Source organism: Oenanthe melanoleuca, chromosome 21 (genome assembly GCF_029582105.1).
Source record: "Oenanthe melanoleuca isolate GR-GAL-2019-014 chromosome 21, OMel1.0, whole genome shotgun sequence".
Taxonomy (NCBI): Eukaryota; Metazoa; Chordata; class Aves; order Passeriformes; family Muscicapidae; genus Oenanthe; species Oenanthe melanoleuca.
The window spans coordinates 1,319,637-1,336,128 of NC_079354.1; the positions used below are offsets into that span (position 1 = coordinate 1,319,637).

Below are 16,492 nucleotides of genomic sequence, written 5' to 3' on the forward strand. Positions count from 1 at the left end.
GCCCAGAACCTCCTGTGGAGGAGCAGGGAGCTCAGACAAATTCTAAATGAAGTTTTATTACAGCTGAAGTCACTGAAGGATTTAGAGATCATAGGAATCTCAAAGACTGAAAATATTAGCTTAGATGAAAGCTCTTTAATAAGTTTCCTTTCAAGATGTTTGCCTATCTAGAATCTCCACTTAAGCACCTGTTATAGCATTCCCATGGCACTACCCCAGGGAAAAAGGTTATGAGGATGTCTGCAGTAGTTATTTTACAGCTTCCTTTGTCTGCACCTCCTCCTCTTTTCAGTCTCTGCTGTATTTAGCTTATTTCCAAAAGAGAAACCTTCTCACAACAGTCACAGGTCTCTGGTCATCTAAGCACTCTGTTAAAATTCAAATCAGAAAAAACAGTGCTGAAAATTTAAAAAAAATGCATAAATGTGCAGCTGTAAAGGGCACAGCTTTGCACCTTAACTTTAAAGGCTGAGTATGGGCAGATGCTATTCAATGCAGAAAACACAAATAAAAAACCCAGGTAGTTACTACAGGTATGGAAATCAGAAAAAAATGAAACAGGCAACAAGCTGGACTTTCTTTTGACTCTCACTTGCCATGTGTTTAGCCCACAGCTCCTTGGGGTGAGGGGCACAGGGAACAGGGGGCAGGAGCTGCTCCTGCACAGCCCCTGCCAAAACCTGGCAGAACCCACACCCAGCACTGGCACCTGAGCACAGAGCTCCTCTGCACCAGGAGACACACCCAGAGCCCCTCCAGCTCCAGCAGAACCAGGAACACCTCACTGCAGTGTCACCTGTTTGCCCTTTTCAACAGATGCCAGCACTCAGATGAGTTATTACAGGTATTCTGCATTTTTAAAATACCTTTAAAAATGCAACTAGTTATACCACAGCCTTTATTCCCAAGTTTGGGAATGGACAGTTCTCCATTGCCAGTTATCTGAGACTTAACCTATATTCCAGGAGGGCTTCCACAAACCTGCAGCTCTCCCCATCCCAACTGAAGGAGGTAAAAAACCTCATTTAAAGCTCCTGCCCTTCCAGCCAGCAGGAATTTGCTCCTGTTTATCACAAAGCCCTGTGGATTGGATCTCCCCTCACACCTCAGATGGGACACTCCTGCTCATCTGACCTTGTTATTGCTGAGCATAAACACAGCTGGGCAGTGTCCCCAAACAGAAACCCAGGCTGGTTTCACTTCTGTGCTCTATTTCTGTATTAACCCCACTCACAGCAAGCTCTGAGCCAAGAGCTGAGACAGCTCAGTGCTGCAGCAGTGGGAGCTTCTCCCAGTTTAGCCTTTCCTGGGAAATAATTCAGTTGGACACCAAATCTTTTCCACTAGCAAACCCAGTACAACATTTCTACTCCAGGCATGATTGTGCTACCAACCCCTTTTGCACCTGTGACATCTGCTGAGAACTGGGGGACCCAGAAACTACTGCAGTTGAAAAAGCCACACACCTAATATCACAGATAAAAATCTTGGAGACACTTCACACCCAAGTTTTGCTCAAGACTGGCATCTGAAAGGCTACCCAAATTCAAAGTACAAGCAGCATCTCAGTGTTCAGGCAGCAAAACCATAAGGTAAAAACCTCAAAAGACACTGCAACCAGAACATCTGCAAAATGCCATGCAATTCAAAGCAACCACACCTCAGATCACTCTGATCACTGGTCAGTTTGCAGGCAAAATATCTCTGTAAATTAATCCAGGGCCAGAAGTACACAACAACAAATGACTCTTTTTCCTTCCTTTCAAGCTGCAGTCATACCCAAGATTGTAAATCACATTATTTCCTGTCAGATCTCCCAACAGGAATGTCTGACTAATGTTTCAGCTTTGTGGTACTACAACACTAAGTTTTTTTAATTGAAACAGATACCCAGCTTCCCCTCCTGCTTGTCATTTTAATCCCTGCCAACTTGCAGAGCTCCAAGGGCAGAAGACTCCCTTTTCCAATTACACAACAGGATAGTATTACTGCTAGAAGCTGCAGCAAGGGTTGAATTATTGTAACCCTTGGGTAATAAAAAGTACAGTAGTATGTTAAGTTATAGGGTTCCCTTCTCAGCTGTCAGCATTCACTTTTTAGGATATTAGATGGGAAGGGGAATAAGTGCCTGAGCTGGGAAAGCCCAGAGAAGTTCTGCACTCATGACGTTTCCATCAGCTGCACATATTCCTCACAATCTGCTTTTCCACATTATTTTTCCCTTGACTATTAACCCTCCTCTGGCAGATCCTATCTCAAACCATTTGTAATGGACTCATAAATCACAGCTCCATGACAGCAAGGTGTGCTGGGGGAGAAACAGCAAGAGCACAGTAAGGAAACAATCAAAGGTAATAAAACCCAAACACAGACTCTGCTGTGGACAGTCATAAAAGGTCAAAGATTATTAAAAAACAAGACACTGATGCAGACCTCATTCTCCTTCTCTTCAGCTACTTTTACCTTTGTCTGGTTTTGGTTGGGATGGACTCAGTGGGTTTTATCTCAAACAGTTCTGACCACACCATACCCTCAGCAGTGAGCTCAGCCCAATTTGCTGTGGTCAAGACCGAACAGCCCAAGTGCTGACAGCACCCATTCCACGAATACTGAGGAGGATTAGAGATTAAAATAAAAGCAAGAAGTGATGGATCAGATGGCTTTAGCAGAAGCTGCTGGACTCTGTCTCCCCCAGGTCCCCTGTAATCTGTATTTATTTACAGAGCAATTGCACAAACCACGTCACAGCTTTGAGTCAGCGAATCCTCCTTGGAGACATTCTCCCGCACATTGTTTATTTTATTCTGCTGTGCTCTAACTTTTAAGTAGAAGTGAGCACATAGCAATACTAGCCTCAATTAATGACTGAGCACACTCTCACAGCTTGTTTTCTGAATTCAGGTCTCAGTGTTGTACACACTGCAGATACAGCCAAAAAGCCTCAGAAACACTGAGCAGTTTGTCCTCCATTGCTCCAGAAATTCAGAGGGACCTCTTTACAGAGGTTCTCTAGGAACAGGTAACTTGTGCAGCTGCCCTGAAGCCTCATGCAGAGGAATGAAAATAATCCATGGGCAGGGGAGAAGTGAGGCAGCTTCACTTTCCTTGGCCCCAGAGTGCTGCTGATATCAGATGCTTGTTGCCATTCTGGGATGCCAACACAGCCATGGCAAGTCCTGCACAGATTTAGAGGAGTACAATGGGCTCCTAGGGGCAGCTACCAAAGAGATCTCCTCCTCCAGACAAGCTCAATGATCAGTGTTTTGTCAGATCCTATTTGATCACTTCAGCCTCCAGCAGCTCTTCCAAGCATCCCTGCAATCAGCTGTACCTGATTTCCCTTCCTCATTCCCACTCCAAACCAGGCCAGTTCTCTGTCCAGAGTTCAAGTCCCAACATCCCAGCCCAGCTCTAAAACAATTACTGAGTGAGTTATAATACACTGAAGGCACTCCCATCTGTGAGTTTCTAAATAATCCAGAGCTGCCTGCAGCCTAATCTCATGGACCAAGCAGTTGTCAAAACATTTTACATCCAGAGAGAAGAACCTACAACCCCTGATAGTCTGGAGCAGGGCACTTGTCTGTAATTTCCTGTTTACAGGGAAGGATCCAGCATCTCCAGGAGCACATTCTGCAGGTGATTTCTACCCTGTAGGCATTTTCTGACCTGTTCCTGTTAGCAGATCTACAGAGGGGAAAATTAACATTTCCTTGGCACCTCCTTCCCAGCAAGGATGTATTTCCAGATACTTGCACATACTTGTGTCTACTCTCAAAACTAATTTATCACTTTAGCTTATACAAACCCAGTGCAAGTCTCCATCATGTGTCCAAGGAAAAGAGCATCACACACCACCAAAGAGCAGGATGAAGCAGCACCAAGGCTTTCTGGGAACAGCTATCCATCCTGACCTTTAGCCAGGATCACTAATGATTTCTGCACCAGCATTTGTCTTCTGGGTAACAGAAACAATGTTTTATTTATTAAACTTGTCATTGAACATGACAATGCAATTTACTGGCTTTTATCTGGTGCCAAGAATTCCCGTGAAGCATAAAGTTTGTAAAAAGTCACTTCCCAATAAATTGTGGCAGTGAGTGACTATGCAATCTGTTAGTCCCACATGAAAGAGGAAAGTGGGGGCTACAGATAAAAGTTGCACAGATTGCAAAAAAATGTGTCTAACTTTTAATAAATGGATTAAAGACATTGAAATTCCCTGTAGAACTGACCAACTTTACCAATAGGTTTTATGACTAATGTTACTGCACAGTGGGGGATTTTCCCCATTATAAGTCTCAATTTCACACAAAAAGCATTTTCTTTGTTAGCTCTAATTACAGATAGGAAATCTTAGCTGAACAGAATGCAAATAACCTGTTACAGCCTAGCACTGAGAGACAAGAACTCTGCCTGATTTTGCAAACTCTTTGTGAGGCAGCTGCAACACCTGGTGTCACTACCAGAGAGATGAACACAAGTGTGTTTGTGCCCCAAAAGGTTTTGCAATCAGCCAGTGCAGTAGGTCTGAGCTGGTTCACACATCTGGTAATCTGCTTTTCACACTGTCCTCCTGCCTTCCACTCATATCTAAGACAGAGCCCCAGTCCATCCTTAGAGAAGGGCTGCCTAATTTTTACAGGGGTCACTTCTTTATTTTTTTTAATTGAAACCACAATTACTACAAATACAAATTACAAAGCAGCTCTTGAGATTCAACACTGCCATTAGCCATCCTGAGCATCCACAAACATCTCATTTGTGATGCTTTCTTTTAATCCAGCTAATGCTCAATGACCTTTTCAAATGCTCTTCTCTTCCATGCACTGTTTGCTTCATGTTCCAGTCAGCCTGGTCACAAAAGTTTTGGAACTGCACAACTGAAATGGAGAAGCAAAGTTGGGCAAGTTGCTCTTGGCCTGACATCCAGGTTCTCCTTCCAGTCAACTCAAATTCTGTTTTGTGAGAAATCACAACCAAAACATTTGAGAGAATACACAGTGTAGAGCAGCAGGGAGCACACAGTGTATTTGAAGGTGACAGTGAACATCCTGTGCTTACTGACAGCAGAACTAACACAGTGTCAACATCCCAAACTCAGGATTTGCTCTATCCCAGCTCTCCTGGAGCTGACAGCTGCCTGCCTTCAGATGCAAACTCAGCACTTTGCAGCTCCTGGAGGCTGCAGCCAGGATTGTAAATTCAGGAGATAACTCTGGCAAGTAACTGGATGCCTGGCAAGGCAGGCAGGAGGGAGAGAGGATCCCTCATTAGCCCTCTTCCCTCAAAGTCCTCCCATTCCTCAAAGGTCAGGGAAGTAGGTTAATATGCCTCAGTTAATATGGACCTCAGTGACTGCCTGCAGAGCTCCCACCAGCCCAGCTCTGCCCCAGCAACTCCCAGTTTCAAACCAGGAAGCTCCTGCTCTTGCATAGCTCTAGCCCATGAGCACATCACACCTAACAGCACATTCACACCTCCCAGAATTCCTTCCTTTGCTGGAATTCCCCACACCTGCCTATCCTTGCAGCTTTTTCATGCTTTCCTCAGCACCTCTGAGCCTGACCTACCCTCCATCACAGCTGCAGAGACACCCAGCTCCACACAGGCCCTGCCACCAACCCAGGCAGAGCTGATGTTTTCTGGGGGAGCACACACGGGCCAGCTTCAATCCCCATCACGTTTTTCCTTCACTCTCACACCAAGTTAAGTTATTCCACCTGGCCAGTCTGTGCCTTACCAAGCTCTGGATTAGCCCTGCCTGCACTCATGACTACCTGAAGCTGGTTTAGACCCCCCAGGGGAGCCCCATCAATGCTGAGCCAAGATTACACACAAACCTCTCTGGATGACCCCTGGATCTGCAGGGTGACAGCACCTGGTGCACAAATACAGCTGTAGTCAGCACAATGCAGCTGATATTTTACCTCATTCCTCCATTTCATGGCTCTCTCCTCCCTTGAATTAACACACCAAAAGCCCCATCTCTTGTTTCCTGAGCCTGTCTCAGGTTGCAAGCCCAGGCTGGCAGCCAGGCCCCCACTGCCTGGGCTGGCAGAAGCTTTTTAAATCCTGCTATTTACCAAGGCAAAAACGTCCAGGGAAGGCAGGTAACAGGACACTGCTTTCAAACTCAGCAGTTTGTCTAATGGAAAAGAGAGAAAGTATCACCTGAACAAACACAAACAAAATTCCCTGAGAGAATAAAGAGTATTTTATTTATAGTGGCTTCAGGCGACCACTAAGCTTCTGTCTTCAAACATTTTCCTTCCACACAAAATCCTCTTACTTAAGTGCTGTTTTCAGTCTTGTTTCAGCTGATGCTGCTAAAATTGTAAGATCCTGAGTTCTGCTTTCACCCAGGCTCGTAAGGCTCCCACTTTGCAACAAGGACGTGACTGAAATTGCAAGTCAATGCACCAGGAAAGGACTGGGCTGCACTTTCTGTGGAGGACATTCCCTTCAGTCTCAGGGAAGGACACGCTCTGCAGCATGGCTGCAACACCTGGAGTCGAGTCCCAAGGGGCTAAAGCAGAGCCAGGGCTCCCAAAGCAACCCTGCACTGAAAACAATGCAGCTACACTGATGAAATAAAAACTGGAGAGGTTTCATTTGCACAGAGCAGGAATAAACAGGCAACTTATGAGCAGGGCAGCCAGGTAAGTCAAGTGCCTGCAAATCCATCCCCTAATTCTTCAGCCCAGCTTGGAAGGTGCAGCACAAAGAGCAGGAGCTCAAAGCAAGCTGTACATTTCCTTCTAAAGCCTACAAGAGGGAGGGAGGAAAAAACAGCACCAGATAATACAAGGAAATTAATCTACTGGTTGGTGCCAAAGCTCATACCACTACTCCAGGAAATACAGCACCAGGTATTACCTAATGCAACTAAAGCCATTCTAAATAGATTGTTTTGGGCACAAAACAACAGAATAGAGGCTGCTTTCAATTCCTCACACAAAACTTCACTGCATCAAAAATGCAGGAGATGGAGAGGGTTCCACTGCATCTGGCATCACAGAGGAGAATTACAATAATTTAGCTGAGAAACAAGCAAAGCTCCTACCTCAAATCCACCCTCTCAGCTCAACTACCAGAGAAACTCCTTTAAAACTTCCTCAATAGCACATTCCCCCCTGTGCCCCACCAAGGAAGTTTCAAAAGCAAATGTCCTGTCTAGCACACAGGCAAGAGCTCCAACTTGCCAGGACAACCTGTTTGGAAGCATCTGTTCCCATCCTGCTTTAGCACACAGGACTAGGAAGTGAATTCTGGCCACTGGGTCAGATCCAGGAATTATTCAGCTCAAGTCACAAGAGTTCCACACTCTCCCAGCTTCAGTCACACCTTAGCTGGGTTTGCACTGCAGTACTTGGTCACTTCTCACAGGAACATCAGCAGGAACCCCTCAGTCACACTACTAAATATTTAAGAAGGCATCACACCAAAGATGAAAAAAAAGATCAGTTTATCCTCCAGTTTGAAGTGGCCACACCCCCACTGCACTGGCCTGAGCTCTTGATCTTCAATTTAGAGAAGCTTTTTAATTAGCTGAACCTATCAGCAAACAAAATTTGGGCTAAAGCCCAACTAGAGAGAGCAGGAATCCTGGGAAAAGCTTGTGTTGCTCAGAGATATTAATTACTCCTTCAGGGATGAAGCCTCTGTGGCAAAGAAATTCAAATTTGCAATCACATGGTTTTAAGTGAGATTTTTTTGCCCTTATTCCTGGAAATGGCAAAGGCTCAGGAAGAACTGAAGCATACACAAGCACTGGGCCTTTCTCCTTGCATTAAGAAGAGACACAAAGATTTATTTGGCTGAGGCTTTTTAAACTGTTCAGGACTCCCAGTATGAATCAGTGGGAAAGCAGGAAATTCTATAATGCAGTTTAAAAATCACTTTATGAATCACTTTATAAAGTGATTGACTAAAACATATTGATAAAAACAGAAGATCAGCATCTCTACTGAGTATTTTCTACTTCTGTAATCATCTCCTTCACCTGGAAAAAAAGGTTATTAAAGCATATTGGATTAAAGTAGGGTAAAACAACAGGGCTGAGTGTGGACAGGCCTCTGAGCAACCAGCTCCAGTGAAGGTGTCTCCATGAAAGGTCCTTCCAACCCAAACTATCCTGGGATTCCACAGCCCTAAACTGGGCACAGGCACCTTTCAGAACCTCACATTTCTCCAGTAAAATTGCTCCCTTCAGCAGGCACAGAGAATAGTTTTATTTTACCTTGAGGTGGGTCTATCACAGTGTGAACCAGCTCAAAGGGGACAAATCACAGCAAAACACTTCTCTACCAGTTCACTTTGCAGGGTAAGGAGCTCCTTGGATTTGACCAAACATCCCCACAAAGAGCAGGCAGAAAGAAACACTGGCACTGCCCATCGAGCCTGCACAAGCATCCCCAGCCTAAATCTAAATTTTAAGGCTTTGGGGTGACCTAACAGGGGCCTTGCAATGCCTGAAGGGAACTGACAGGAAGGATGGGGACAGACTATGGACCAGGGACAGAGAGACAGGACACAGGGAATGGCTTCCCACTGCCAGAGGGCAGGGATAGGTGGGATCTCAGGAAGGAATTCTCCCCTTTGAGGGTGGGGAAGCCCTGGCACAGTGTGTCCCTGGATCCCTGGCAGTGTCCAAGGCCAGGCTGGGCAGGGCTGGGAGCAGCCTGGGACAGTGGAAGGTGTCCTATGGCAGGGATGGGATGGGATGGGCTTCAAGGCCCCTTCCAGACCAAACCATTCCATGATTCTCTGATGCACCAAGAGCAAACAGGAGCAGCACAGAGCCCTGGGGAGTGCTGAATGATGATGTGCAACCCGAGTTCCCCAGCCATCCTTCATCCAGGGAAGCCAAGGGATGGATGGAAAGCAAAGCTGACAGCTGTGGAAGCAGAAATTGAGAAGGGCAGCATTGTCGTTTTCCCAAAGAAAGTCATTTCTCAACTCCACTCCAGTAATAAGGACTAAAAATAGTCACCCAAAAGAGCTGAGCTGCACTTTCATTCTGTTTCACTCCCAGATGTCAACTAGTCCCATATCAGCATATAGATTTACCATATGAGGAAATCCTGTTTGAACAACTTCAGCTTGTGAATGTTTTTCCCTCCCTAATAAACCACAAGATTAAGCATCACTGCCATGGCAGTATTCCCTATCCCAGTGACATCCTCTGACTTGATTATTTTGGGAATTTGCTGTTTAAGATAACATTTAACTAAGCTCACACCCTTGGCTTGCCTAATAAAACACAGACTCCACAAAACAGCTGAAGTTGGTGTTTCTCAGAAGGCACGGGGTGCAAAGGACTTGCTGTGGATCCTGTCCCCACATCCCCACACCCCATGGTGGAGATCCAAAAGGGACACAACCAGGTTAGAGATGGGCTCTGACTCCAGCCAAACAACTCCCATCCTGAAAATCTGAGTGACCCTGAGCAGCACATGAGGTTTGTGCTGGTGTCACTGCCACATCACACAACCTGGGCTGTGCTTCACTGCTCCTTATCTGCCTCATAAATCCTAGATGGATGATGCACAGCCAGCACTACACTAGACGAGTCTGAATTTATGAATGATTAAATCATAAAATTTTGCTAAAATTGTCTTCCTTTTCCTCAAAAGTTGCATAGCAGAAGAAATCCCTGCTAACATGATCAGGCCAGTTTACAGAATCTGGAAAGAAAGGGTTTTATTTTTACAGAGAGTAACTGGATTCCATCCATTCATAACCCACAATTCCAGAAATCTCAGCAGATCCACTCTCCCAAGCCCTGCTTTGTCCTGAACAGTGCATTCCATTTATTTTTAGCACAGGAGACACCATCCATCCAGGCACTTTTCAAGCTTCATGTGTTTCCCTAAGCACCTGACTGAAATGTGGACACAGCTCCAACTCTCCAAGGAGACAAAGGTTCCCATCTCTGCTCTACACAGACACTGGTAACCCTGAGGTACCAGAAAAGTGTCTGACCCTATATCCTGCACCATACCAACTGTTCTCTTCAATGAAAGGGCCATTCCATCCTTGCAATGCTCCACTTCTCCTCTCAGAGCAGGAAAAGTAAAGATCCTGGAAGAACCCTAAACACTGGGTTTGCCCATGAGTTGAAAATGGAGGCTGCAGATCCATCCCTGAAGTCCACTCAACACTGGAAACCACCACATAGTGTTGGAAGTTCTGATCAAATTTCTCCTATGCTCAGTGGTCTCCATGACTAAACATGAAAAAAACAGAAGGCAGCAAAACCTTGCAACACTCAGGAAATTTCCAAAGGATTCGTCCTGTACCTCCTCCAAACAGCTGACATGGTTACATTTAAACCCTGACTAGATACTCCTAACAGCACATTTTTATATCCCCTTCAAAGAAGTTGGTACCACTGTTATTATTTTACATGAAGCCTCCTTGTTTTCTTTGAACTCTTTTCCTGTGAGGGTTTTTGCAGTGGCAGAAGTCAGGACAGTTTGTTGGAATCCCAGTTTGAGATTCCACAGTCAGATTGTGCACATACAGATTTCAGTATGTTAAAATAAGGTACACAGCTGGAATGAGATGCTCTGTCCTGCCAGGACTCAGGTACAGCACCTGCTCTTGTTTGAACCAACAAGGAACAGAACTTTGATCATAACTGTGCTTCACCTTTCACCTGACATTATCTTTATCCTGCATGATACAGGTGGCTATAGCTCCAGAGAAAAAACATAAGGGATTGTCTCTGAAATTCCTATGGATGAAGGCAAGGAGGATTACACTTGCATGGTTAAACAACCTTTACCTTGCTGTAGAGCCGGGCTCTGGGTTGTTCTTTTACAAACTAAACACATCCAAACACAGTTGAACTGTCATGCTGGAAAACCCGAATCACAAATCTCCAAGAGCATGAAGTGTTGTGATTCCCTACAAGTGACTCCGTGCATGAGGCTCAGGAAAAGCCCCTGTGCAGGCAGAGCAGGGCAGGGCCTGGGGCAGCTCCCCTGTCCTCCTGCCCTGGGCTCCCTTTACACAGCACCACACAGGAAAAAGGGTTTGTGCCCTGGCTAATGCACTCGGCAAACACAGCGAGATGGAGATTTCCACACGGCTGAGGAAACTGCAGGTTCCCAGGGGGAAAGGAAAGTTCTCAGCCCTGTGGAGAAGCAGCACCCCCGGCTGTAGCACCCCTGCTCGGGCGGTGCTTGACTGCCCTGTACATGGCAGATTCCACGATCACAGCGCACTGAACACCAATCCCGGCTTGCAGACGCTGGGAGACAACTTGGATTTACACAGCAGCGACAGCGGATGGCCCAGCGCTCCAGACGCCGCAGCACCCCCCAGCTGGCAATACCCCGGGCGGTACCGCTCTCCGCCACAGCGGAGCCATGCCCTGGGCAATCCTACAGCATTCCCGCTGGAAACAGCGCCCGGTACCGGGACCGGAGAGCTGCCAGTAACCGGGCAGCGGAGCCCCGGGCGGGCCCCCCGCCCCCGGGCCCTGCGGAGCGCCGGGCTGAACCTCCGACACCTCAGCGCCGTCGGCAGCGCCGTCGGCAGCGCCCTCAGGCCGGGCCGCCCCTCCCTGTGTCCCGGCAGCACCGCCCGGACCCTCCATCCCTTCCTCCCTCCTTCCGTCCCCGCCGCCCGGGGGAGGCCGGGCGAGGCCCCCCGGAGCGAGAGGGCGGTGTGGGCGCGGGGGGCGGCGCGGAGGGGGCTGTCCGGAAGGGCGGGGGCCGCGAGGCCGGGCCGCTCTCACCATGTCGGCTGGGCGGGTGCGCGGGGCGGTAGAACGGCGGCGCCTCCCGGTCCGTCCCTGTCGCTTCGACGCCGCGGCCCGTCCGCTTCCGCCGCCGCCCGGCAGTGAACATCCGGGTCAGCGGCGCCGGCCCCGCCCCCGCGCCGCTCCCCGCCAATCAGCGCGCGGCTCGCCGGCCATCGCCAAGTATGGATGCGCGGCGGCGGGGCGGGAGGGCGGGGCGGAGCGAACCACGCCACCGGCGAGGGGGGGGAAGGAGCGGACGGCGGCACCAACTGCAGCGCGGGGGGGAGCGCGGCGGCCAATCAGAGCCCGGGGGAGGGACGGGGGCGGGGCCTGCGGAGGGCGCGCCAGCAGCGCGGGTCCGGCCCTCAGTCGGTCCCGGAGTCTCTGCGCGGTCGCATCGCTCCTTTAAACACATTTGTCTAAGTTTAAACGAAAGGCAGCACGAGGCATGGCAAACGCCAGCCAGAAAAGGCAACGAGTAGCAAACTCGTCACCCTAAAGCTGGGTTTTACTCTGGTAAACTGCACTTCACACATCCCTCAGGTCTAAAGTGATGCAGAAAAACAGGCAGCCTCCAGCTGCATAAGGCCTGGGATAATTATTAATTATTTTCAAAAGGAAGTGCTCGGTGCTGTCTGGGAGGTACCTGCTGGAAGCCAGGCAGACACTGACACAGTTGGATGCCTTCAGGGCTCAGGCAGTTGTGACAGGATGACAGGTTTGTTAGGGTTGGAAGGGACCTCAGGAAACATCTAATCCAACCCCCCACAAAGGCAGAGTGCCCTGGGGGTGACCTGAAGCAGGATCTCCAAAATCGGTATGGGTACTAATAAAACAGTCCAAAAAACAGCATTTTTTACTTCTACTGGACTAGCTCCCATTACAGTGACTTCAGGTAAGACATTCAAATTCCAGACTCCTGACTTGTCCTTCATATGGGAATCTCAGAGCTACAAGAGACAATCATCCCAGGAAAACATAAGGATCCATTAAGCAGCGACACCTTTCTCTGCAGCTTCTTTTTAGAACAGGTCAGGCCTTGTTTCATCTCAGCCAGGACCCAAAAAACCTTCATTGGGACTCTGTGCTGCAGACTTGGCCCTTGGATGTCACAGTCATTGGGAGTCACACAGGGCTTTTCTCTGGGATGTCACAGACACTGGGAGTCACACAGGGCTTTTCTCTGGGATGTCACAGACCCTGGGAGTCACACAGGGCTCTTCCCTGGGATGTCACAGACACTGGGAGTCACACAGGGATTTTCCCTGGGATGTCACAGTCATTGGGAGTCACACAGGGCTCTTCCCTGGGATGTCACAGACACTGGGAGTCACACAGGGATTTTCCCTGGGATGTCACAGTCATTGGGAGTCACACAGGGCTTTTCTCTGGGATGTCACAGACCCTGGGAGTCACACAGGGCTCTTCCCTGGGATGTCACAGTCATTGGGAGTCACACAGGGCTCTTCCCTGGGATGTCACAGACACTGGGAGTCACACAGGGATTTTCCCTTGGATGTCACAGACCCTGGGAGTCACACAGGGCTTTTCCCTGGGATGTCACAGTCATTGGGAGTCACACAGGGCTTTTCTCTGGGATGTCACAGACCCTGGGAGTCACACAGGGCTTTTCCCTTGGATGTCACAGACACTGGGAGTCACACAGGGCTCTTCCCTGGGATGTCACAGACACTGGGAGTCACACAGGGCTTTTCTCTGGGATGTCACAGACCCTGGGAGTCACACAGGGCTCTTCCCTGGGATGTCACAGACACTGGGAGTCACACAGGATTTTTCTCTGGGATGTCACAGACCCTGGGAGTCACACAGGGCTTTTCCCTTGGATGTCACAGACACTGGGAGTCACACAGGGCTTTTCCCTTGGCACACCCTCCCCGGGGGAAGGTGACCCAGGCCAAGCTGTGACGTTGCACTCACACATTATCGCAGGTGTTTGTGGCCGGACACTGAACATTCCCAGCTATCAGATAACAAACAGCACCTGGCAGGAGATAACAGCTCCGACTGCTCCTTAACTTAACGGGGCAAACCAGCCAAGCTTTCAGTCTGCACAGACCAGCCCCGATCTCCAGGGAAGGGAACAGCTTGGACACGGATCGGGTTACAATAGCCAGAGACAGGACTGCACCGCATCAATTTGCACCACAATGGAGCCCCTGCAGACGGAACAGCTCTCAGTGGTGTTTTCAGGCAGGAACAAAATGAACCTGAGAAGGGAGGAGAAAAAACAGTAGAACGATCTCAGGAAAAACAGGAGCTGTATTACTTCACAGAAACACAAAACCACAAAAAACTCCATCAGTAACCAGTACCAAACAAACCCAAAGGTGGGAAATTATCCTTCCACATCTGGGAGAGCAGCCACATGACCTCAGAAGGCTCAAGAGACTCTAAATTCAGTTCTTTGCCACTACTCCTCAGGCTAACCTCCTTCAACCCGCTGGGTAAGATGCAGCAATCCCAAATGGCTCCTATTTTGCAGTCCCCAGATCCTCCTCCAGTCCTTGCATTCCCTCAGAGCTGCCTCCCAGCAGTAATTAAGAAAAGCAAACCTGTTCATTACACAGGCCAAATTATTCATTCATTTACCAGGGATCCACACATCTAATGCACGTGACGTCCTCAGGGCTGGGAGGCTGGAATTGATCAATTTGAAAACAACTCTAAAATTCCCTGTTTCTGTCACAAAATTCATGCAAAGTATTCAACCACAACTCTACTTGTAGTAGCTTTTAGTTTTGAACAGAAACAGCTCCTAGCTGCTGGAGCAGCACAGCAATAGCAGAATTAGGCAGCCCAGTATACTTCAAACAATTTGAGCTCTAAGTGAATGTCAAGGCCAAGAGGATGTTTTTCTTAGAGAAAGAAATATAAGCATCCTGGATTTTGTTTTCCTACTAATAGGTATAAAGAAGAATAAACAGCTGCTCTATGTTTCTCTAGAAATATTTGCATTAAGAAGATCTGCAGATTCATTTTGAAGTTGATGTCACATCTTTTTTTTCAAATGAGGACCAGCTGTTTGCTTTGCTTGTTTATAGCAGGCCATGTTTCAGGGATTTTGGGTTGTTTGTTTATTAAGATGTAGGACCAGACTCTTGAAGGCAGGCTGCAGTTTGGGGTGGGGAGTGGATCTCAGCAGGCAGAAGATCCATGAATGTCAGCACCATTTCACCTTCTGTTGGGATTTGTGGAGGGGTTGACCCCAAATGCAGCAAATTCAGGGATATTCTATGAATGTCAGCACCATTCCACCTTCTGTTGGGATTTGTGGAGGGGTTGACCCCAAATGCAGCAAATTCAGGGATATTCCATGAATCCAAGTGCTGTGAGGTAGTTACCTGTGCCTCAGGCATTTCCCAAACCTGCTGGCATGGATCACCCACCTACAGAGCACTCCAAAGGATTCCTGGCAGGCATTACCCCTCCCTAAAACCAAGGTCTATAAACAAAGGAAGCAAACAATGATGTCAGTTGACATCTTAATGGCCCAACAACATCAGATTCATGTGCAATTAATAACAAGGCTTTTGATCCTGCAATCAGCAGCTCTAAAAATCCATGTGCTTTCCCTGTACATTTGATTACATTCGAGGAAGCAAAAGGATAAACACTTATTAGCATTACAAAGTACTTTTCACGTTCAGCCAGAACTTCCTGAAGCATTTCTGGTCCAGCACGATGTGGTTTGTATTTTATTTTATCCTCCTGCATGTGTGGTGAAATGCTATTTATTTTGTTTATTCCAGCATTTATCCAGGACCAAGGGTGACTGGGAGAACATGCTGAGGAACAAGGTCTGAGAGAAAATCTTCATGCTTCACTGAATAGTCATTTTTTTAAAAAAAGAAAGAAACATCTTGAGCTTTTTTTCTTTTTCTTTTCTTTTTTTTTTTTTTTTTTGTCAGATTGCCTATTTTATTTCATGGCACTTGAAAGATATGTAAACTTTTATTGGGAGTTCTCATAAATTGAATTTATTGCTGCAAGAGTCTTCCAGCAATGGTAAAGTTTAGCTTGCTGGGTTTTATTAGTCAGAGTCAGTAAAACAGCAGCATCACTTGGTTTGAGGCTGAAAACCAAGTGTTTCTTGGAAACTAATATAGGAAAAAGGTACCTACAACACTACCCAATGTCTTGGAATTCTATGTTCAAGCCACAGATAGTTCTCACTATGGAGATATTTGTACACAGTGTCAAAATAGCACACAAACAATAAAAAAGTCCCCCATCCTGAATCCAAAGCAGCTTTGCTGAGTGTACTCTTGGAATTTAAAAGTTTCTCGAGTTTCCCCATTTCCTGCAGGAACTGATGAGTAACTGCAAATACCAGCTTTAATGAAAAACAACACATCCCCATTTAGTGAGAGCTTTGAGGCATTCCCCTCCCTGCACTAAGGATGTTGAACCAGATTTTCTTCCACTCCATCAGCACCCAAGCAGATCTGCTCCTTTGGTTAATGGAAAGGATAAACCCAGCAGCCCAAGATTTCCATGCACTGCAGGGCTGCTGGGATCCCTGGTGCTCCAGCACATCCCCCTTAGCTGCATATCCTAGAACACTTAATTCCTCTTCTTGCAGCTGCTTCTTTAACTTTGTCTTTTCAGCTCACAAAACTTGAGAGACAGGAGCTCTGTCTTTAGCCTGAGCAAAGAGAATATTGAGGACATTCTTGTCAAACTTGGTCATTAACTACCAATAATGTCTGTGGCTTG

General features: G+C 47.4%; 1 protein-coding gene across 2 annotated transcripts in view; it reads right to left on the minus strand.

The window, feature by feature from the left end:
• Positions 1–11,976, minus strand: part of CAPZB (capping actin protein of muscle Z-line subunit beta) — a 56,795-nt gene extending 44,819 nt beyond the window's left edge. The window contains exon 1 of one of the 2 annotated variants that reach the window (XM_056508070.1): positions 11,750–11,976. In XM_056508070.1, the coding sequence (XP_056364045.1) occupies positions 11,750–11,752 (3 nt within the window). In that variant the 5' untranslated portion in view covers positions 11,753–11,976. The remainder of the gene's footprint in view (positions 1–11,749) is intronic. The other variant, XM_056508069.1, reaches the window with a different exon arrangement.
• Between the last annotated feature and the right edge of the window lie 4,516 nt (positions 11,977–16,492).